The sequence below is a fragment of the Dromiciops gliroides genome, chromosome 2 (assembly GCF_019393635.1).
Source record: "Dromiciops gliroides isolate mDroGli1 chromosome 2, mDroGli1.pri, whole genome shotgun sequence".
In the NCBI taxonomy this organism is placed as follows: Eukaryota; Metazoa; Chordata; class Mammalia; order Microbiotheria; family Microbiotheriidae; genus Dromiciops; species Dromiciops gliroides.
The window spans coordinates 489,158,769-489,183,659 of record NC_057862.1 but is presented as its reverse complement, the minus strand read 5'-3'; the positions used below and the strand labels follow the sequence as shown (position 1 = coordinate 489,183,659).

The 24,891-nt window shown below is 37.9% G+C and overlaps 2 protein-coding genes across 3 annotated transcripts in view; one reads left to right on the top strand and one right to left on the bottom strand.

Moving 5' to 3' along the window:
- ATP6V1C2 (ATPase H+ transporting V1 subunit C2) overlaps positions 1-1,341 on the top strand; it is a 62,219-nt gene extending 60,878 nt beyond the window's left edge. For both annotated transcript variants that reach the window (XM_043984409.1, XM_043984408.1), the window contains 2 exons: positions 782-911; positions 1,201-1,341. In XM_043984409.1, coding sequence (XP_043840344.1) covers positions 782-911; positions 1,201-1,290 — 220 coding nt within the window. In that variant the 3' untranslated portion in view covers positions 1,291-1,341. The remainder of the gene's footprint in view (positions 1-781; positions 912-1,200) is intronic.
- Positions 1,342-1,483: 142 nt separating this feature from the next.
- The window catches only part of PDIA6 (protein disulfide isomerase family A member 6), a 42,313-nt gene continuing 18,905 nt past the window's right edge, over positions 1,484-24,891 (bottom strand). The window contains exons 7-13 of the mRNA XM_043984407.1: positions 24,771-24,885; positions 19,994-20,134; positions 18,199-18,283; positions 18,024-18,096; positions 14,584-14,742; positions 4,019-4,115; positions 1,484-2,849 (exon numbers count right to left, since the gene is read on the bottom strand). Coding sequence (XP_043840342.1) covers positions 2,781-2,849; positions 4,019-4,115; positions 14,584-14,742; positions 18,024-18,096; positions 18,199-18,283; positions 19,994-20,134; positions 24,771-24,885 — 739 coding nt within the window. The 3' untranslated portion in view covers positions 1,484-2,780. The remainder of the gene's footprint in view (positions 2,850-4,018; positions 4,116-14,583; positions 14,743-18,023; positions 18,097-18,198; positions 18,284-19,993; positions 20,135-24,770; positions 24,886-24,891) is intronic.

The window sequence follows — 24,891 nt, the reverse complement described above, 5'->3', positions numbered from 1 at the left end:
CTGCACCACCTAGCTGCCCCCTAACTCAAAGCTTCTTAAACTGTGGGTTGCGACCCACAGTTTAAGGGGTCATATAACTGAATGGGGGGGGGGTCATGAACAATTTGGCAACAATTAAAGGTCTTAAGAGTGGAAAAAGTTTAAGAAGCTCCAGTCTAGCCCATGATTGATCCCATTTGGTATGAAGGAAAAGGTCACAACTCTTTTCAAAATCAAAGCTTTGGGGGCAGCTAGGTGGTGCAGTGGATAAAACACCAGCCTTGGATTCAGAGGACCCGAATTCAAATCCAGCCTCAGACACCTGACTGTGTGACCCTGGGCAAGTCACTTAACCCCCATTGCCCTGGTGCCCCCCCCCCGCCCCCATACAAAAAGCCAAGCTTCTACATGTTGGGAGTTGGTGCCTATTTATTATCAAAGTACTCTTCCATTTTCCCCTTCTATGATGACATATTCCTGTGGCTCTCTACCTACAAGAGGTTGCCAACTTTTTAAGGGAGAACAGGATTTTGAGAAATGTTCCAAGGGAGTTACTTCTTGGAAAGCCACCCCAACTGGTGACAGATTTTATATCAAGCACTACTGCTGACAATATTGTATTATTTTATTAAGTACAAGTTAATACAGTGTGGGCCTTTGCTTAATAAAGTTGTGGTTTAGGAATTAGGAATGGTAAGCTGGGCCTAATGTACTCACTGTGCTTATTTGAGGTCTTACCATATATTTTAAGATGTTCTTGATCTTTGCATGTTGTCAATAATATTTTATACATTTGAAAAAGGTATGGACTACCGGTGAATTTTCAGGCAGTGCTTTTACAACCCCACAAGAAGGCCACAAAACGTTTAAGAGAGGTTCTAAACTCAGTCTTCAAACACCTGGATGAAGTAGCAGCAGCAAGTATACTGGATGTACGTACATATTCGATGAAGATGTAACTGCATTTTATTTCCATCATGTTGAGTGTGTGTGTGTGTGTGTGTGTGTGTGTGTGTAATAAATCAATGTGAAGGGTGGCAGGAAGAATTAGTTTCAATATCTAGATAAGTTACCCATGAGTATTAGATTTAAAGCTGAGCAGTGTTTTCAAAGGCTGAAATATGGAAAATATGAACAATGTTCAAACTTTCAAAAAAAAAAAAAAGCAAACCCTGCTCTTCCAAGAATTTACTTAGTCTTTTATTTTTTTCCCTTTTCTAGGCTTCTGTGGATATTCCTGGATTACAACTAAATAACCAAGATTATTTTCCTTATGTCTACTTTCACATTGACCTTAGTCTTCTTGACTAGCTTTTTAAGAGTCCAGTGACCCTTGGTAACTCTAGAAAATAGCCTTATTTCACATCTCTATGTAATCAAATTTAATTGTAGATACTGTCTTCTCTAAGAGAACTTTTACAAATTAGTTAACTTCAGAAAAGAAATGACTTTTTAAAAAATGGCCTCCTATTTAGAATGTTACAACAAAAATTACTCACAAAAATTACTTATGGTTGTATTTATTTTTTGTAAGTTACAATAAAGAAAAGCTCCCAGAGTCTTTGAACTTTGAAGTATTTTTCTTGACTTCAATTTAAACATAATTAAATTAAAAACTAAGATAATACTGAACACCTAGTCACCCTTTTCTAAAGATAATTTTACACGTATTCAAGGCATTATTATATGGACAAACATGTAAAATAATTACAACTGTTTTGTACTTAGTCTCATAGTTCTTGTTCCTGCCCCAGAGTGTAAGATGAAGAATCTAGATCCTAAGTGTAAGTTTCATGCCTTACATAGAAGTATGAAAAAGACTACTACAAATGGGGTACATCATGCTATTTAACAATCATTTGGAAATTGCTTATTGCCTAGCTATATACCTGGGTTCTGTTCCCTGATATTCATTTGATGAGGCCTAAAGAGGACTGAGAGCAGTGGACTGGAAATAAAACCCTGAACCAGCAATTGATTAAAACCTACTCTCAAGCAAAGGAAAGACTAGGGATAGGTTCGTGCTTCAGGCACAAGGAACACTTTAAAAAATATTACGTATTAAGTTTTGCCTGACTTTCACAAATGCTCTGTCTCAAATTCTGCTTGAATATTTAGAGTATATACCATTTAAGAGTTGTCTGGGTTCCCCAAGATGAAACTAAGTTTATAAAATGTAAAAATAAAATAGTACTACAAGTAGGCATTTAGTTTACAAAAGATATGATTATCCCCAGAAAAAAGCCAAATGTTCAAAAATGCATATATACTGTGTTACTTATTCACCTACAGAAGGGAGGAAAGAAACCCAAAGAGTATTATTAATGTGAGGATAGTTACTAGTCACAACCCTCAAACCCTGAATTAAACTTGTGATGTGGACTTGTTTTCATACATGATAGGCACTGTCAAAAATACTTTTTTTTTATTCTTTAACTCGAACAACGCATTGTGTCCAAATGAAGAAAAAAAAAATCACAGTTAAAAACTTAGTAAAGTAACAGCCTTAAAGAACCTACAAACAGCACACTTGGGATGGAAAAAGATGTTTTAACAACAAAAAAAATCAATTATCTTCAAAATATTATTTGACAGAATACAATCAAATTCACTGGTTAACAACAATTCATAGAATTTTTCAATGTTTTTCTTGAGATGCAAACAGTTCACTGTTACAGTGTTTCAAATGACCAAACAATGCTGCTTCTGTTTTTAAAAAGGCCACTGGTATATCCATTTGATTGCAAAGGATGTTCTACCACTGCTGGAAAAATCCGCTCCCAAGAAGTATATACCATATCTCACAACTCATCTTTTCCTAAGTCATCAAGTTCTACATCACTGAGGTCAATATCATCTTCAATGGGAAGCTGTGAAAGAGTAAAAGGGATTTTATTGAAGGTGGCAAAGTAATAATATCTTAGTCATACTTTTTTTTTTTTAAATGAGGCAATTGGGGTTAAGTGACTTGCCCAGGGTCACACAGCTAGTGTTAAGTGTCTGAGGCCGGATTTGAACTCGGGTACTCCTGACTCTAGGGCCGGTGCTCTATCCACTGCGCCACCTAGCTGCCCCAGAGTCATACTTTTAAGTGATGGAAGTATCTTAAAGAACATCTAAATACAACTCTTCTTTATAGACAGGTTAAATGCCTATTATACCTCACATTTTCTGATCCTTTTCATCTCACTGCCTAAATCAAACAGTAGATTAAATATATTACAAAAGGCCAACAAAATAAGACTTGAAAGATTTCAAACACAATCACATAGTTTTCTCAAATATATTTCTACTTCAATCGTGGAGAAACAATTTACTGATCCACACGATTCAAAGATAGTATATCCCTTTTAAACTCCAAAGTTATTATTATTGGACTTATTAACTAAAGTGACTTGCCCAGGGTCACACAGCTAGTAAGTGTCAAGTGTCTGAGGCCGGATTTGAACTCAGGTACTCCTGAATACAGGGTCAGTGCTTTATCCACTGCACCACCTAGGTGCCCTGGACTTATTAACTAAACTTTTGTTTATAGAAGCTTTCCAATTTTAGATTTTTCTCCCTCATTCCCCTAGACAGCAGGGCAATCTGATATAGGCCATATATAGGGCAATCTGATATAGGCCATATATATATATATATATATATATATATATATATATATATATATATATACACACACACACACACACACACACACACACACACACACACACACACACACACACACACACTATTAACACAACAAATGAGACAATAGGCCAAGGCCCTGTCATAGTGTATAAAATCTCAGCTAGAAGAGCAAATCTCAGCAGGCGAATGGTTCAACCCCCTAAGAGTTGGTCGTCTTTATAAGTCTCCCAGCATATTATAATTTACTTAAAATTGTCTGATGTGAAAAAGCAGCCTTAACCTGTTTCCTCAACTGTGAAATAGGGATATCAATAGTATCAACTAGTACTTTGCAGGGTTGTTTTGTGAGAATCAAATGAGATATTTGTAAAGTGCACAGTGCCTGGCACTGAGTAAGTACGCTTACCTCACCATCTTTGCCATCCCAGGGGGCTACTGTGCTTATTTTAGGGAAAACACCACCACCTACTGGTGCTGTGGAGCCACGGCCAACGGAAAGCTCTCTGCAAAATAAACAAACAGAAAATTTTATTATTTAAAACATCTCCAAATCCAAAATACATATTTGATGAATAAATACAATGTGACTTCAACATTCTTTTATTTATTTATTTTTTTAGTGAGGCAATTGGGGTTAAGTGACTTGCCCAGGGTCACACAGCTAGTAAGTGTTAAGTGTCTGAGGCCGGATTTGAACTCAGGTACTCCTGACTCCAGGGTTGGTGTTCCATCCACTGCGCCACCTAGCTGCCCCCCTCAACATTCTTAAAGATTGGAAAATGTACATTTCAAGCCAATTTCCCTGATTACATTTATATTAAGTTCCTATGGTGTGAGAAACATGTATTCTTGGGGGGGGGGGGCGCACACTGGGCCACCTATCTGCAATTATAAATCAGTAACAAAGGCATACCATTCTTTTTTCACTAAAAAAGAACAAAACAAAAAATCCCCCAAACTTGAATAAAACAAAACCTTGATTTATTTATTAGTTTTGTCAAATCAATTACTTGTGAAGCTTATGTACAACACACTTCAGCAGAAAGCACAATAAGTATGTCATGTTTATTAAGCAGTGGCTTGTTTCATTTAAAACAAAAAACCAAACCCTCTTTTTTCTTGCAACAGATTAGCTGGGGCACTAGAGTATACCAGTATAGGTAGTAGGGTGTTCTGTTCAAGTGTCTGGGTCAATTGAATGCATAATTTTTGTACCATTTTTGTCCTGAGATCCTATGTAGTCTCCTATAATCTCAAGTTATCAACCCCTTATTTTGTTTTAACAAGTAAAAGCTAGGATCGTAGCTGGCTATAATTTTAGCCCTTGATCTTTGGGCCCTTCAATCTCTAGGTCCAAACTACATTAGGAGTGAATACAATTACATCTATGTCTTTATGAAGCTATGAGGGCAGCTAAGTGGCACAGTGGATAGGGCAATGGCCCTGAAGTCCAGAAGATCTGAGTTCAAATCTCACCTCAGACACTAGTCTCATGACCCTGGGCAAGCCACTTAACCCCAACTGCGTTAAAACATCTGGGGTTGGGGCAGCTAGGTGGCGCAGTGGATAGAGCCCGGCCCTGGAGTCAGGAGTACCTGAGTTCAAATCCGGTCTCAGACACTTAACACTTACTAGCTGTGTGACCCCAGGCAAGTCACTTAACCCCAATTGCCTCACTTAAAAAAAAAACCACAAAAAACAAAACCAAAAAAACATCTGGGGTCACCTCCAGTTGTCTTGACTGGACCCAGATGGCTCTGGAGGAGAGAGTGAGGTTGGTGACCTTGTTCTGTAAAATCTATTTCAGTGCAAGTCATGACATCACCACCTGATGTCACAGTCTCTTTGAGAATGAAAGATAAACAACAACAGGACAACTCAGTGAAGGTGGAACCAAGATGCTTGAGAAAAGGCAGGGACTTGCCTGAGTTCTCCCAGATTTCCTTCCAAATACTTTAAAAATAATGCTTCAAAAACAAATTCTCGAGTGGCAGAACTCACAACAGGATGAGGTGAAACAAACAGTTGCACAAAACCCCTGAACTTGGAAAAGTGCGTCAAGAAACAACCAAACAAAAGCAAAACAATGGGGAAAAAAAAGAGAATGTGAAATATCTCATTGAAAAAACAACTGGTCTGGAAAATAGATCCAGGAGAGTTAATTTAAAATTACTCATTTACTTGAAAGCCATGGATTAAAAAGGGGGCTTAGCCATCATCATTCAAGAAATTATCAAGGAAAACTGCCCTGAAGGGCTATAAAACTATGCATACCCTTTGACCAAGCCATACCACTACTAGATCTGTATCCCAAAGAGAGAAAAAACAAAAAGGAAAAGGACTTTATTTTGGAGGCAAAGAATTGGAAATTGAGATGTCCCTCAATTGGAAAATGGCTGAACAAGTTGTATATGATGTGCAGGATGCTCTCAGAAAAATCTGGAAAGACTTAACATGAACTGATAAAAAAGGTGAAATGAGGGGCAGCTAGGTGGCGTAGTAGATAGAGCACCGGCCCTGGATTCAGGAGGACCTGAGTTCAAATCCGACCTCAGACACTTGACACTAGCTGTGTGACCCTGGGCAAGTCACTTAATCCCAATTGCCTCACACCCCCCCCCAAATAAAATTAAAAAAGTGAAACGAGCAGAACCAGGAGAACACTGTATACATTAACAGCAATATAGTATGATGATCAATGGTGAATGACTTTGCTATTCTCAGCAATACAATGATCCAAGACAATCCCAAAGGACTTATGATGAAAAATGCTATCCATCTCCAAAAAAAGAACTGATGGAATCTGAATGTAGATCGAAACATAAGTTTTCTTTATTTTTCCCCCCGTTTTTTTTCACAACATGGCTAATATGGAAATGTTTTGCATGACTGCATGTGTATAAACTATATTAATGTGCTAGCCTTCTCAACGAGAAGGGAAAGAATTGGGAACTCAAAATTTTAAAAAATGTTAAAAATTGTTTTTACATACAATGGGGGGGGGGGCGGGGAATACAATATGATATTATGCCCTCCCCCTTGCCCCAATGACAACTCAGCTCAGGAGAAATGATTTGTTCCTTTCTCAATTCTGCCCCCTGAAAAATTCTCTATTCTTTGATCTCAATGCTAAGGTTAAGAACTTGTCTAATGGGAACTCTTTACAAACTACAGAGTTATTTCTTAAATAAGTGTCCCTGTGAGTTTCTCCCGAAACTTATTTAACACTACCCACACCAAATCACGTAATAGCCATCCATGTACCTTTGTTTCAATTACGGTGTTTTTAGGAAACTGATTAAATGTTTTCAGGCAGAAAGTTATGTAGTTTCTGTTTTCTCTCATTTTCTTTTTTTTTTTTCCTTCTTTTTTTTTGTGAGGCAATTGGGGCCAAGTGACTTGCCCAGGGTCACACAGCTAGTAAGAAGGGTCTGAGGCTGTATTTGAACTTAGGTCCTCCTGACTCCAGGGCCGGTGCTTCATCCACTGCGCCACCTAGCTGTCCCTCTCTCATTTTCCAAGGGCCAAGAGCAAGTTTATGAGATACTTAACTGTTTTAGGGTAGGCAGTAAGAGTGAATTAGTGTCAATAAATTATATAACCTATCCTGTTTAATGATGCCAAAAGAATCAGAAAAACAAGACTTGACAAGAAAATTCTAGATATGTGAGCTGAACAAATTAAAAGTTAACAAGATTGATGCAATACAGGAAAATGGATTTAAAATTGTAATGGATTTTAGATATCACCTTATAACAACATTTATATAGTGCTGTAAGGTTTGCAAAGCACTTTACAAATATCTCATTTGATTCTCACAACAATCATGGGAAGTAGGCACAATTATCCCCATTTTACAGATGAGGAAAAATGGAAGCGGACAGAAGTTAATTGATTTGTCCAGGGTCATACAATTAAGTGTCCAAGATTGGTTTTGAACTCATATCTTCCTGATTCCAGGTCTAGCCAGCAAATCACTTATTGGACTTGTCTAACCTCTTCTTTTTAAAATAAACTAAATCCTCAGAAAGGGTAAATGAGTTGTTCAAGGTAAAAGTGCATATTAAGAGCCAGGACACTGGAGCTCCCAAATCTATCAGATCTTCAGAAGAAAGTAATTTCAAGGAATAAACAAACTTGAAGGCAAATCCAGAAACTTTATCAAGTTTACAGCTTATAGCAATGTAGTATAGAGAAAGAGTTGGCATTGAAGCCAGGAAAACCTTCTTGAGCTCAAGTCCTGCATCTGACACATTCTGGCTGTGTGATCCCAGCTGTCACAGCCTCTCAGTGTTCTAGGTTAGAGATGTCGAACATAAGGCCTACAACATTCCCTAGAGGGGCTGAACCAGATTAAAATGTAATTCAGAAATGCTTAATAAAATAAAACATAGGCAATCGTACATTTTAATAAGTCAACATGTGGCTGGCAGGGATCCTTATCTATGGGTAAGCAGCCCCTGTTTTTATTTGACTTTGACACAACTGTCTGAAGCAACCTTCTAAGAAATGTTACAGTTGGTGATCATCAGAGGAGGGAATTTTAACACTGGGAAATTCTTTGCATAGCTGATTATCACAGAACAAGACTCACTTTGCCTATTAAAAAAAGGAAAAAAAAATTTCAAGATAAAAAGTCTTATAAATTAGTAACCAGGAAAAAAACCTTCTAATTTCAGCTTGTACTCATTATTAGCCAAAAATGTGGAAAATCCCTGCATATTTTGCAAATTTGCTACTTCATAGAATTTAGAGCAGAAAGGAACTTTAAAAATCTAAACTAACCCATCTTCTTAACTAATTTATCTCCGTTTTTACCCAAGGAAAATGAGACACAGACATTGAAATGTGTGACAAGGGTCAAGATCCAAAATCAGGGCTGTCTTCTTCTATTACAAAGTTATCAAAAAACATCTCTTCCAAAATATTTTAACTATGAATTTTAAAAGATTTTAATGTTTTCTCTTTTTCAAATTGGGTCTTTCATATTCAACTACTCCTGTGGTACTTGTTATAGAACTTTATAAACATTATAGCAGTAGAACACTGGGTAGAGGGCTGGACCCAGTATCAGGAAGACCTAAGTTCAAATTTTGCATCAGAAGCTTACTAAACTGTGTGATCCTGGGAAACTTGCTTAATCTGTCTGCTTTAGGTCCCTCATTTGTAAAATGGAGGTAGTAATAGTACCTACCTTGAGAGTTGTTATAAGGATCAAATGAAATATTATCAATTCATAAAATACCAATAAATCCAAATATATGTCACAAAAATACTAGTGAGAAAAGTGCATTGTTTTACATGTTTTTTGCAAAATCTTAGTAATTTAAGCTTTTACTTCAAGGACCCCTGGAAGAGTTTTTTGGATATCCCCAGGGGTCTGCTGATCATACTTAGAACACTGCTGCTTTAGAGCAAGGATTTTTTTGTTTGCTTGTTTTTGGTTTTTTTTTTACATATAAGGTATTTTATTTTTTCAGTTACATGTAAAGATAGTTCTCAACTTTTGTCCATACAAGCTTTACAATTTCAGATTTTTCTCCCTCCCTCCCCCCTCCCCTAGACAGCAGGTAATCTGATATAGGTTATATCTATATATCTATACACACACATATGTATATACACATAACAACATTAATCCCATTATAAGAGAAAAAATCAGAGCAGTAATGCAAAACCTCAAAATAGAAAAAAAAAACAGCACCCAAAACAAAAGAAATAGTATGGTTCAATCAGCATCCATACTCCACAGTTCTTTTTTTTTTTCTTGGATTTGGAGATCCTCTTCCACCATGAGTTCCCTGGAACTCTTCTGTACCATTGCATTGGTGAGAAGAATATAGTCCCTCACAGTAGGTCAACACTCAATGTTGATGATACTGTGTATAATGTTCTTCTGGTTCTGCTCATCTCACTCATCACCAGCTCAAGTAAGACCCTCCAGGTTTCTCTGAACTCCTCCTGCTCATCATTTCTTACAGCACAATAGTATTCCATTGTATTCATATACCACAACTTGTCCAGCCATTCCCCAATTGATGGGCACCCCCTCAACTTCCAATTCCTTGCTACCACGTAAAGAGCAGCTATAAATATTTTTGTACATGTGGGTCCCTTTCCCCTTTCCATGATTTCTTTGGGAAAAAGACCTAAAAGTGGAATTGCTGGGTCAAAGGGTATGCACAGCTTTATCGCCCTTTGGGCATAATTCCAAATTAGAGCAAGGATTTTAATCTGTATCCAAAGACTCTGAAAAGGTCTGTGGATAGGTTTCTTGGGGGGTTAGGAAGAGAGGGTAGGCCTGTGAAGTTGAATGGAAGAAAAATCTTATTTTCAGTAACCTCTAACCGAAATTTAGCAATTCTTTCATATTTCAAAATAGTATCCTGAGAAGGGGTCTATAGGCTTTAGACTGCTAACTGGGATCTAAGACACAGAAAAAATTGAGAACTCTTGTTCTATAGGGTTATTTCTCTACATAGTTCCCTTGTTTTCCCTCTTAAAACCTAAAGTGAATGGCAGTGACAAGTAAATAACCCCATTTTATAATAGACCCTGAGAGATCTTATTTTTTATTATCCCCAGACAGTTTTAGTTTAAAAAAAAAAAAATTCGAGTTTGCTATATCTATGGGAAATCCAATAGGCAGTTAGTGATCCAGGACTATAGCAAAGAGTAGGGTTGGAAATACAGATCTGAAGTCATCAGCATAGATGATAATTAAACCCATTTATGAGAATGGGTTCATGAGACACTATTAGTATTTGGAGAAAAAGACCCAGGACAGAGCTCTGGGGCATGCTTATAGTTATTTGGGGCATATTTTGGATGATGAAACTGTAAAAGAGAGTGAGAAGGTGCAGAACCAAGAATGAGCAGTGTCATGAAAACCCAGAGGAAAGCATTACCCAGGAAGAAAAGGCTGGTCAAAGTGTGAAATGCTACAGAGGGGAGAAGTCAAAAAAGGATGAAGACTGAGAAAGACCATTGGATTTTGCAATTAAGAAATCATTACTGGGGCAGCTAGGTGGTGTAGTGGATAGAGCACCGGCCCTGGAGTCAGGAGTACCTGGGTTCAAATCCGGCCTCAGACACTTAACACTTACTAGCTGTGTGACCCTGGGCAAGTCACTTAACCCCAACTGCCTCACTAAAATTAAAAAAAAAAAAAAAGAAATCATTACTAACTCTAGAAAGGGTAATTTCAGTTAAGTGATGAGGCAGGAATCTAGATTGTATAGAGTTTAGAAGTGAGTGAGAGAAAAATAAAGAACAAGTGAAGCCAACAAATATAGAGTTTGAGTTAATAAAAGAGAGCTAGAGGATAGTAGCTTGTAGTCATGGTGAGATGTGGTTTAGATTTCCTAAGGATAAGGGAGACTTGGGCTTGTTTAGAAGCAGTAGGGAGGGAACTAGCAAAATGCTGCAGTAGAAAAAGGGATCTGGGGTAGAAACTCAATCTTATACTACTAGAAGCTTCTAACTAGTTAACATCCAGGTTTACAAAGATTAGTATTACGCTTACTTCCCTACAAAAAGCACACAACTTATTTTTATTCAAATTCCACAAATTATTTGAGAAAAGCTACCGTAGCCCAATCCAATTTCTGTACATTGCAGTTCTCCTATATGCTAATGACAATCAGACATCAATGCAATCTCTTATTCTTGTTAGGCAAAATAGTGGGGGGAACCAAAAAATTTGTCAGATGCTTTTAATTACAAAAAAGGGTACTACCCTTTGTTATTCCTGTAGAATCACAATGTTTTAGAGATAAAGGGGATTTTTAGAGATTATCTAAGTTCAACTCCTTTAAAAATGAAGAAAATAACTTTTAAAAAATCAAGAAGCTGACTGATCATTCTTCCATATTTTAAATAAAGCAACATTAAAATAGCCATGTTCTATATACTATGAGAATGTCATCTAACTTGACTCCTGGGGGCGGAGCCAAGATGGCAGAGAGGAAGCAGCAAGCTGCCTGAGCTCTCCCTCTGTTCCCTCAAAAAGAACATTAAATCAAGCCTCTGGATGGATTCTGCAACTACAGAACCTGAAGAGACAGAGATCATTTATTTAGAAGACTTCAGGAAAAGGTCGGTCTGACTCGGGCAAAAGGGAGGCCCAGTGCAGGGCAGTAGCCCAGCGCTGAGGGGGATGGGGCAAGTCAGCAGGAACTGCGGGCCACAGCCGAACAACTGAGGCCCTTGGAACCTGGCTCAAAAATCTGGTGGCCAAGAAGGACAGTGGAAAAACCTACCTGTACCAGCCGAGAGGGCAAGTTGCCAGCCGTAGGGCCACGAACATGATAGGTGCGAGCAGGCACACAGACGCAGTGCGCTTAGACAGGAAGTGCAGGGGGACGAACTGCACACACTACAAAGGCCTCAGAGTAAAAAGTCGGTCACACAGCACCTATACCCCTGCACAAGAAGCCCAAAACAGGGACCCTGGTGCCCCCAGAGCAGACCTCAACTTAAAAAAAATAAACAAACAAGCTGCAATAATGAGTAAGAAGCAAAAAAGAGCCCTCTCCATTGAGAGCTTCTGTATCAATAGGGAAGAAGCTAACACAAACTCAGATGAGGACAATAGCTTCAAATAGCCTACACGTGAAGCCTCACGAGGGAAGGTGAATTGGTCTCAAGAACAAAAAGCCTTCCTGGAAGAGCTCAAAAAGGATTTAAAAAATCAATTGAGAGAGGTAGAAGAAAAAATGGGGAGAGAAATGAAAGCGAAACAAGAAAACTATGAAAAAAGAATCAGCAGCCTGGAAAAGGAAGCACATAATTTCACTGAAGAAAATAATGCCTTAAAAAATTCACTTGGCCAAATGGAAAAAAAGGTGCATAATCTCACTGAAGAAAACAATGCCTTAAAAATTAAAATGGGACAGTTGGAAGATAAGGAATCCATGAGACACCAGGAATCAGTCAGGCAGAATCAAAAGCATGGAAAAAATAGAAGAAAATGTGAAATAACTTGATTTCCTGAAAACACAAAACTAGATTAATCCCATAAGAACTAAGTTATAAATGTGAAATGTTTCTGAGGAACATAAAAATCTAAATCAGGTTTTAAAGAGAGGGAAAAAGGGGGCAGCGAGGTGGCACAGTGGATAAAGCACCAGCCCTGGATTCAGGAGGTCCTGAGTTCAAATATGGCCTCAGACACTTAACACTTACTAGCTGTGTGACCTTGGGCAAGTCACTTAACCCTCATTGCCCTGCGCCGCCCCCCTCCCCAATAAATAGAGGGGAAAAAAATGATCCTTCTAATGCTCTTTCCCCCCCTACCCTACACCAGATGTACCATGGCACACTGCTTCTTTTGGTTACTGAATGAAAACTAAACTAACGATTTGACGATCTGTGTCTATTTTCATACTCAATCTAAATGTTAACTTTTTTTTTTTTTGCAGGGCAATGAGGGTTAAGTGACTTGCCCAGGGTCACACGGTTAGTAAGTGTCAAGTGTCTGAGGTCACATTTGAACTCAGGATCTCCTGAATCCAGGGCTGGTGCTTTATCCACTGCGCCACCTAGCTGCCCCCTAAATGTTAACTTTATAGTTTAAAAACTTTTCTATTATGGAACATTTATTTTTACTATACTTGCCTGAAAACACTCCACATCCTCTAAAGATTTCTTCACATACTCAGATGTAGAGTGAACTCTTAATTATCCACACTCAGCTTATGTACAATTTAGTAAAAGCTTGCTTTCATTGTCTTAAGGATATTAGTAAGCCATTTGGTGAAGTCCTTTGATTGTCATCACTTTAAATTAAATATCTAATTTGTACTTAGAAAGGGAGATGGTAGTTTTTTCAATCAAACAATTACTTCTCTACCCCAGGGAATGTGTAACTGAGAAGGAGAGGCAGAATTTTATGGAAGGCTGCTTCTCTTTAGGCTGGGAGTTAGGGGTTGAGTATTTTTCTCAAAATGAGGGACAAGGTCAAACTCTGGTTGTGTGGAAGACATTGATATGAGCAGAGGAACAAGGATAGGAAAGCTAACACAACTTTTTAACACTTCCTAGAGTGGATTCACTATGTTGTTTGAAGTACTGTGAATTCCCTGGTCAGACACACCCACATTCAAATTAACTACTAGTACAGTGGAATCTTGACTAGCCAGCTGTGGCCCTGCTGGGTCCCTGGTTCATAGTAGCTTTTCTTATGGCTAACAATATCTTTAAAAAACAAACAAAAATAAAATAAAAACAAAACCTGTTGCTAAGGCTAAAACAAAAAGCCTGGGAACTCTGTAGGAAAAGATTCAATACAAAGCACATACAAATTACATTATCATTAATAAAGATAAAACAATATTTAGCATTTATATGGTGCCTAATATGTGCCAGACACTGTTGAACAATTATCTCATACGATATATAACACAAATATTATCTCATGAGCCTCACGACAACAGTGAGATAGGTGCTATTATTATACCAATTTTACAGTGGAAGAAATTGAAGCAAACAGTCTAAGTGACTTGCCCAAGGTCAAAGAGCTAGTAAGTGTCAGAGGCTGGATTTGAACTCAGGTCTTCCTGATTACAGGCCTAATACTCTATCCACTGTGTCACCTAACTGCTTCTCTAATATTTACCACTTTGTTTGTTTGTTTTTTTTGGTGAGGCAACTGGGGTTAAGTGACTTGCCTAGGGTCACACAGCTAGTAAGTGTTAAGTGTCTGAGGCTGGATTTGAACTCAGGTCCTCCTGAATCCAGGGCTGGTGCTCTATCCACTGCACCACTTAGCAGCCCAATATTTACCACTTTAGAATTATCAATATTATTTAAGAGGAAAAGGCCACCAGAAACATTAAATTAAAGCACCAACTAATTTAAATGTGGCCTGAAAAATCTGTCACCTACACAATTGGCTTATCTCAAAGCTTTTTAACTTCAAAGTCCTCTAGAAACCTCTCCCCAAGCCCTAACCCAACAAAACCCACTTACCTGAGAAACTCATTGATTCCTTGCTCACTGAAAGACCCTTTCAAAAGAGCAAATTTCATCTTCCGTGTATTGACAGCTGCCATTGCAGGGTACCCAAAACCTCCAATTCCCAGTGCAGTCTCGAGTTCATGTTGAGCTCCAGCTTCTGTCCACAGCCATCTAGAAAAGAATATTTGTCTAATTTCTTGGGGCACTCATTATACTATTAATTGTGCTCAAGGTAAAAATATCATTTCCACATATAAAAGAGATAAAATATGACACATACAAAGATAAGCACGGGATATATTCTAATACAAAACTGAGAAAACCAGAAAAGGTCTCTTGAAGGAAGTAGCACCTGAACTGAGACTTGAAAGGAACAAAACATTACAAGAGGCAGAAGCAAGGAGGGAGATCATTCTAGGCATGTGGGCCTGACTGTGCAAAAGCACAGATGTATGGGGCAGAATGTCACGTATGGGGAATAGCAAGTAGTAATAGTACAGTGTGTCTGGAGTATAATGTCTGAAGAGGAATAGTATATAATTTACAGTACTAAAAGACAGTCTATAGCTAGACTGTACAGGGCTTTTAATGTCCAAGAGTGAAGCCTGTATTTTATCCAGTGACATGGTGTACATTAGGCACAGCAATTTGGCAGTTTTAGAGGACATTCTCGAAAGAGAAGAGACTGGATACAAGAAAAGCAGTTAGGAGGCTACTGCAATAGTCTAGGCAAGAGGTGATTAAAACTTAAGTTAGGATAGTTATGGTGTTGAGTAGATACAGATGTGAGAGATGTTAAGATATAATCAACTAGACTTGGTAACTTACCAGATACAGGGGGTGAAAGAGAATGAAAAATCAAGAATGAAACAAAGATAGTGAACCTTAGTAGCTGGAAAAATGGTGGCCCACTTGACACCAACGGGATGTCAGGGATGAATAAAATGACTGGTATGCAACAATGAGGGCCCAATTGAGAATAGATAACCAATTTGTAATTGACTGTGTGCCTTTCTTCAGTAGCAACATTCAAAGAGGAGTGGAGAAAACAGATAGTAAGAGTAATCCAGGATAGAGTTGGGAAAGGGATAAATGGCAGGAAGGCAATGGAGTTATGGATTGAAGATAAGTGTAAAAAGTTGAACTGGTTAGCTAAGGGTCAAGATCTTGAAGGGAAGAAAATGAGGGCAATGAAGGAGGGAAGGGAATAGAGATTGCAAGGAAGAAGGTGAATAGGTTTTAGGGGGGAGGGGAAGGCAAGGAATAAATGGAAGGACGGGTTATGGCAAATCACATTCTTTAAAATTCTGTTAGAAAATTCAATTCTCTTAGACATATTAGCTGTATGAAATTGGGTAAATTTTCTCATTTATCATATGTGTAGAAGAGTCACCTCAAAATGGTAGAATGGAAGCAAAACAGCTTAGCTTCCCTACAATGACCTCATTACATTCCAAGCATGAAGGACAGCTAGTGAAAATGTTCAAAGATTGTGTCTTGTGCAAGGATTAGTAAGGAAGACAATGTTTATAGTATCAAAGAATATGCAGTGGGGGAGTAAAGTATAAGAACACTAGAAAGGTAGGAAAGGACTAGGTTATAAAGGTATTTAAATGCAAAACAGATAACTTTATAAACTAGCTAGAGGATTAGGGTTAGGTAGGAAAGAGAACAGTTTTTGATATGTTCAGTTAAAGATATCTATAAGACATCTAATTTGAGATATCTGTTTTTGTGTTTTTGCAGGGCAATGAAGGTTAAGTGACTTGCCCAGGGTCACACAGCTAGTAAGTGTCAAGTGCCTGAGGCCGGATTTGAACTCAGGTTCTCCTGAATCCAGGGCTGGTGCTTTATCCACTGTGCCACCTAGCTGCCCCAAGATATCTGTTAAGTAGTTGAAGGTGAGAGACCATAGGTTAAGGGCTAAAAAAAACTGATCTGAAAATCATTACCACAAATGATAACTGAATCCATGGGAGCTGAGGAGATCACCAAGTGAAACAGCATAAAGTAAGAAGAGAAGATTAGAACAGAGCCTTGGGGGACACCAACAGTTAGTAGGTGTGACTTGAAGATACAGCAAAGGAGACTGAAAAGGAGCAATCAGATAGGTTAGGAGAACCAGCAACTAAAATCACCATGAAAACTTAAAAGACCGTATTCTCAATTAGAAGAAGGTGATTGACAGTGTCAAAAGCTGCAGAGGGGTCAAGGGTGAAGGATGAGAAAAGGTCCTTAAATCTGGCAATTAATTAAGAGACCATTGGTAATTTTTGAGAGAATAATTTTTAGTTGAATGACAAGGCTGTCAGTGACTGCAGAGAATTAAAGAGAGTGAGGAGAAAGAAGTAGAAGCACTGGTTTACAAATAGCTTTCCTTAGGAAAACAGCCATGAAAGGGAAGAGATACAGGATTGTATCTACACATGAATGATAATGCTAATTACTTACTTCAAAGGGTATAAGGAATATACTTAGTAAAATTTAAAGCACAAACTATTATTATATAAAGAAAAACGGATACTTATGGAATTACAAAAACCCTTTCTATATCTCTTCTATGCTGACAAGAAAGAAGAGGTGTTAATATTACTAATGAGAAACAACCTCAAATAGTTAACTGGTTTGCTGCTAAACATAATTAGGATTTAACTTTCAGCCTTCTAAGGACTTTAACCACAGAGCTTTCCCCACTATGCAATCCTGTCTCTTTTTGGAGATTATAATACCAACAAAACATGATTATCATCCATAAAACTTCTCTAGTCTCACAAAGATCTACAGAAGGTAGATTCTATGATCTTTAGCAGCCTTTCAGTCAGTCAAGAGACTTAATCTCCTTAAATTTCCTTAATCTCAATAAAGCTCAAACTCAACTTAAGCTCTTTTATGTAATGGGTAAATTGTTTTCTATTTCTATAGAAGACTCACTTAGGCCTCTAATGACAACCACCACCAACACCATCTTTCTGAAGTTAGGGATTGAGGACAAACACATAGCTTTATGTTTTGTGTTGGTCTGTTCATAATTTTTAAATCACATCACCTGGGTCCACCAGACATCCTTACCCTTTCCATGTAATAATTGTCATACACACACACACACACACACACACACACACATTTATTCTGTATAATCCTAAGGGCATTTAATGTGAGTATGCACTTAAAATTTTTTTGCCAGTTTATTCTGTAACCTCCAACTTCACTTAAGTTATTTATCATCTCAATTAGCGGTGGGGAGAGTGAGTATTCTTGCCTCACTCCTCTATTTACTGGAAAAGGTTTTAGTATATCCCAACAGAGTATGCACTTTTAAAAGACAGATGTAAAACACTAAGAGAAACAATAGCATTTTAATTATTCCAGATACTTAATGGGAAAACAATGTCTAGAAGTCTTATACCTTCTGAAATGTGAAGAATGTTAAGATAAAATGCTCAATAACTTACCCCCACAATTTCTTTTTGTATTTCTCTGCCAACTTTAGTAGAACTTCTAAGTAAGAATTTCTGCCTGCTGCTCCTGTTTTAAACAGACAAAATTTGAATTAGAGAGGGAGCAATTTACAGGATACATTAGTATCAGAAGAGAAACTGATAGAGGATGAATTTCTGTTCCTCTTACCAGTATCAAGAATATGAGGCAATACAGCAACTACACAGAGCTGATGGTCCTCACAAGTTTTCTTTGCCACTGCTTCATCGACAATCTGTGAATAATAATAGGGAAGCTGACAGTTAATATTTGGGAAGCTACAAGATGAATAGCCAAGAAAATAAAAACTCAGTAGTCTGAACTTCACACAATTATTCAAAAAGGCAACCCATCATTTCTGTTATCATGTGTTAAGTTCTTTTGTCAACTACCACTTTAAGGGATTGTGTAATTTAAGATTCTAAATGTGGATTCTAATCTGTTCCCCCAGTTTTTGGGGGAAACTGACTAAAATCACTGATTAAACGAGTTAAGGTTTTTAAGAGTTTATTGGAAAATAGAAAGAAAAAGATTGAGAAACAGAATTCCAACAGCCTGGCATTCCTATCTTTCCTCAAATTTCCTGTGAAGTCCTCTGCTGCCACCACCAAGTCAGGAACCCAAAAGCCCAAGTGCTCTCCGCAGGCTCCCTCTCCTCCTTCCTGTCTCCTCCCAGAAAATAGGAGGCTCCTCAAGTTGATTGGCTGGTAGCCTTGATAGACAGCACCCATGAGCAAACATCATTTCCTGACGCCAAGGAAAAGCCACAATGCCTCTGAGGCATTTTCCTCATGGTGGAGCTTTCCCACAGCAAGTCTCCAGTAGGTGGCATCATTCCAATCATTACAGGATGTATCTAATAATGAAGCCCATACAAAACAGAACAAAATATTTATGATCTTTAGGTACATTCTTGCTCTAATCAATTATTTTAGTGCAGAAAAGTGAAACTAAACATTCAAGAAGACTTCACCTAACAGCAGTGGAATACTGTTGTTTGTCAAAAAGGCTAAGAGTCAGTTTAGAATAAAAAGAAAGGAAAAAAAACTAAGGTCACTCAATTCAGTTTCATATTTTCCACATAACAGTTTGGAAGTCAATTTCTCAAACTTTAGCATTAAAAGTATGGCAACTTCCTTCAACATTTCAATTTACCAAGCAAACATTTATCAAATGCCTACTATGTGCCAGGCATTGTGCTGGGTGGAAAACAAAACAGTCCTTATTGTCCAGGTGATGTTCTATTGAGGGGAAACAACATGTACATAGAAAATATAAAATATATAGTCAATGATGAAGTAATTTCAAAGGAGCACTAACAACTGGAATAAATCAAAAGGTTGTGTAAGAGGTGGTACTTAAGCTGTAACAGTTTCCATGAGACAGGGGTGGGAGGGAGAGCATTCTAGGTATAGGGGGACAATCTGTGCAAACCCATGGAGGCAGAAGAAGTGGAAAATGTCAGACAACAAGCAGGCTAGTTTAGTTTATGCCTGTGCAAGAGTAATGCAGAATCATTTTGGAAAAATAGGCTAGGGAAAACAGGGAGTCACTGAAGCTTTTTGGACAGGAGAGTGGCATACTTAGAACTATACTTTTTGAGCAGCTGTGTGGAAAATAGGTTTCAGAAGGGATACTGAAGACATAGAGATCAATTAGGAGGCTACTCCAACAATCCAGAAAAGAGGTGATGTAGACCTAAATTTGGGTAGTAGATGTATGAGTAGAGAGGAAGGGATGTATATGAGAGATATCATGTACATAGGACTGACAAATTTTGCCAACTAAATCAACAAGGGGGAAAGAAAGTGCCAAGTTGAGAATGAGATTGCAAACTTGCACAATGAGAGAACATAGTGATGTCTTCAAGGGAAATAGAGGTTAGTATAAAATATTCTGTATTAATAAACTGAGATATGAGGTTTTTAAAAAAAAGGCGACATACCTCAAGGAGTTCAGGTGGTGGGGCATTATCAGAAAATAAATCTAGAGCTCTGGAAACTATGTCAGATCTTGTCCTCCCACCATTGTAATCCATAGGTGGTTCTCCTTTCTGGAAAATCTTGATTGTGGGAAATCCTCCAATCTAATAAAATGTAGAGTATTAATTTTTTAACCAGAATAAAATAAAAGTAATTTTTTTTTGCCATTTCTAAAATTGCTTTGTAACTAAATAAAAAAGGAACCAGAAATTTTGCCATCACTTTTTATCTCTATCAAAGTACCCACATTGGGGCAGCTAGGTGGCGTAGTGGATAGAGCACCGGCCCTTGAGTCAGGAGTACCTGAGTTCAAATCCAGCCTCAGACACTTAACACTTACTGGCTGTGTGACCCTGGGCAAGTCACTTAACCCCAGTTGCCTCACTAAAGTACCCACAAAGTAGCAATATATTAGAAGCCTCATACTGCTATGATTCATTTAAAACTGGTCTTTTTAGCAGTATGACTTCCTTTAGGCTCAATCAAGCTTTTTTTCCTTTGGAATTTTCAATAATAATTGAATATAATTGTTTGTTATTTAAATGATTGTTGCTAAATTATATTTTCTAGAATTATTGCTACTTATACATTAATGGCTACTGCATGCACCTGTTTTGGTAGTATTTATCATTAATTAATATTACATATTAGTAAAGTATTGACCGTGTGTCTCCCTAACTTCCTCATAGCCTTAGGTCTTTCAGGCCTAGGTACCTACATACTCCAAAGGCAGAGAGGGCAAAAAAGAGCGAGAGAGAGCAACCCTTAGATAGAGGCGGGTCACTATACACTGATCTAAGATAATTGAGTATAGCCTCATTCAGTTCCATTTATTGACATGACTTGAAGGTGGTCTAGAGAGGGCAAATTCCTGGTTTAGATATGTTTCTTCCCCTAGCTAAACAAAAGAATCAATCTGCATTTCCTTTATTCCCCAGAGCTCATCCCAGGAACTGAGGGGGAGAAAGCAAATAGACTGATGTTTGGATCTTTCCTAGAAATCCATTATTAATAATTATTTTCTCACACAATACTACATTCAATAATAAATCAATTCAATTTACAATGTGTTATTAAAGTTAAAAGCACTACAATCCTCAAAACACAGCTATTGATCCATGTGTTTGAAAGAATTTGCAAGTACAAGTGTACAAGTAGGAGTGTGGAATAAGGCAAGGCTATAAAACATACACACTCATTTCTAGGTACACGTCAAAGCTGATCATACTTATCAATATTCTCTACACAAATCCTAACAGTCATGTTAATTAAAACCTACTTGGACACCCAGATTTTTTTTTTTTAAGTGAGGCAATTGGGGTTAAGTAACTTGCCCAGGGTCACACAGCTAGTAAGTGTTAAGTGTCTGAGGCCGGATTTGAACTCAGGTACTCCTGACTCCAGGGCCGGTGCTCTATCCACTGCGCCACCTAGCTGCCCCGGGGCACTCAGATTTTAATAAGGAAAACAGCGCCATGACAATTTCACTCCTTCAGCTAACATTGCAGACAAAAACAAATCCTAGTATATTTGTATTAGATGTATTTCAAATCCAAATCCAAATTATTAATGGCTGTACATAGGTACTATCTACTACGTGCTGTCTTGGTTTTATGAAAATTGATCTGAATTTTTTTTTTAAACTTTCAGGACTTCAATACTGGCAATTAATTGTGCCAAACCATCTACTGTTTCATCAACATTCAAAACAAACTGTACAGAGATGAGTTGGAAAGTAATAATGTCCTGAGGCTGCTTGACATTTCAATACACTGAAAGCAGGAAAAATATAAATACTGCTTAACTATTATCACATAGCTCATATTTTCCCCAATATTGTCCTATGGAAAAAGAAGATTTATATAAAATATTTGTTTCCATCTTCACCCTTATCAAGTTTCACCTGTCTTTGAGCTTTTCACTTTTTTTTGGGCAGGGCAATAAAGGTTAAGTGACTTGTCCAGCCAGGGTCATGCAGTAAGTGTCAAGTGTCTGAAGCTGGATTTGAACAGTATGAAATAATTAGGACAAAATTAAGATTGAAAAACTAGGAGAATATCTGATATCCAAGACAACTGACCTGGAAAACAGGTCAAGGAGAGATAATTTAAGAGTTGTCTAACTCCCTAAATACCAAGATTTAAAAGAAGAGAAATGCTAACTTGAGCTCACTTCATCCCCCACTATAGCCAAGCAGCTAATTGTTCCTCTAAATTGACTTCTTCCTACTCTAGCTAGGACAAATTGACTTAACCATTCCTTCTGGCAGCAAGTTTATCTAGTTCAAAATTGGGGGATTGGGGGAAGGTGGGAGGGAAAGAAGAGGAGGTGGGAAGAGACAATTTTCAGTTAACGTTCTTTCTGTAATGGAAATGGGTGTTTTTTGTGAACTCTGGAAGTAATGTTTATGGGATAAAATCACTTTGATTTTTGAAGTGACAGACAAAAGCTTTATCTTATATAATGTGATTTTGGTCAATTCATTCTATCTGTCTAAATTTTCTTAATCAGTACAATGAAGGGGTTAGATTAGATGATCTCTAGGATTCCTTTCACCTCCAAAATCCTATTACCCTATAGATCGTTATTTCCTTTTCTAAAATGGGCAGGAGGGAGGGCAGCTAGGTAGCAATTAGATAAAGCACTGGCCCTGAATTCAGGAGGATCTGAGTTCAAATCTGGCCTCAGACACTTAATACTGTGTGACCCTGGGCAAGTCACTTAACCCTCACTGTCCCCTCCACCCCCACCCCAAAAGCCACCTAAAATGGGCAGGAGGAGATAATGACTTCTCAGCTAAGTGATTAAGATGAGTAAGGCACCTCAACATTGCCATTCATTTAAAAGGCTTCAGAATTGGCTGGCAGTGCCATTGAGTGTTAGGTGGCATTAAGAACAATTTAAAAAAAAAAAAAAGGGGATTGTGGGTGAGTTTAGGTTTAGAGACAATCATGGGTCAGGTCAGGCCCTGAGCTACCATTAAGGATTATGCTATAACCTTAAGCCGACACATTATCTGGCATGGCTAATTAACCTATTTTAACTGCTGAATTTTCAGTTTCTAATTCCTTATTAACCCCCAACTCCTTGTGAGTCAGAAGGCATTTGAGACTAACCGTATATCCTTTTTCTGACAAGACTAATTCTGACATCACTCACAGCATGCTGCCCACATTGTTTACTTTGATAAAGTCTCATAAAATTTTTATAGAAAAGAGAGAAAAGATTTGGGCAAAATAATTTAACAATTATAGGGATTCAGAACTAGTAAATGGCTGTAGTGATAATGGTGCAATATTAAAATTGTATGGAGGGGCAGCTAGGTGGCGCAGTGGATAGAGCACTGGCCCTGGATTCAGGAGGACCTGAGTTCAAAGCCGGCCTCAGACACTTAACACTTACTAGCTGTGTGACCCTAGGCAAGTCACTTAACCCCAATTACTTCACAAAAAAAAAAAAAAAAAAAAAAAAGGGAAAACAAACAAAAAAACCAAGTTGTAATATCAGAGTTCTAAGTTACATATAATAACATTGAAAACTCCCCACAATATTTTTTGCCTGGTCAAATTTCTCAGAATCATAAATGCTATGCACTTGAGTTGTGGGAAATCATTATTCATAAGCAATATCTTAAGGACCTAGAGATTTCCCCTTCTTTCTGAGTCCTTTGTCCCTCCCCCACTCAAGGTCTGAGCACCTCCCTGCCATGTAGGATTCTATCACCTTATGTAGGTCAAACCTACCCCAACTCCAAGCTCACAAAAAGAGCCTTAAAAAAAAAAATTGTATGGAGATCATCAGGGGACTGCCCCAGGCATCTGTACTTGGTTGGCCCTGTGCTATATAAAAACTTTTATTGGTTAGCTAAAAGGAAAGAAACCAATGTTAAGTATCTACTATATACTAGGCCCTGTGCTAAGCACTTTACAGACATTATCTTATTTGATCCTCACAAAAATCTCCCAGTCTGGATGAGAGGAATATTTATGGAAGTAAATATTTAAATACATCAATGACTCTGTGATTTTATCGGCATGATTGTCCCTTTCTTTCTTTCCTTTTTTTTTTTTAAAGTGAGGCAATTTGGGTTAAGTGACTTGCCTAAGGTCACATAGCTAGTAAGTGTTAAGTGTCTGAGACCAGATTTGAACTCAGGTCCTCCTGACTCCGGGGCCAGTGCTCTATCCACTGAGCCACCTAGCTGCCCTATGATTGTCCCTTTCAACAATACAGATCAACTCATCCATGTAACTCTTGTTCACATCTTCCCACAAATTAGATATGAGGGTCTCCACCCAGTTTGCTGAAAGGCAATGACAATAGGAAATGTAGTGATGTAAAAACCAAGTTATCAGGGAAGATTTACTTAAAAATAAATAAAAACTGGGCAGCTAGCTGTGTGACCCTGGGCAAGTCACTTAACCCCAATTGCCTCACTAAAAAAAAAAAAAATAAAATAAATAAAAACCACCTTTGTAGATATTTTCCATCTTTCACTGGCAAATATGCTGTATAAAAAGTGAAGGTGGAGGGAAGCATGGTGGAAAAAGTACTAGACTACATTAGAAGACTTGGATTTCAAGCTCCCAGCTCTTATTAGCCATGAACACCATACATCTGTGGGTTTCAGTTTTTTCACCCTTAAAATGAAGAATTTGGAATACACGGTTTTTAAAGTCCTTTCTAACTCTTACTCTTTAATGATTCTGTAATCAGAGTTAAAGTTTAAAATATACTCACCCCATATCGGCTAGTTAATGCCTGATTTACTGTAGCATCTACAGCAGCTAGCTTCACCTTTCCTTTTGTCTGTTCCTTTACTTCTGTGGCTGCAGCTGCCCACTCTGGTTCTAGGCTACAG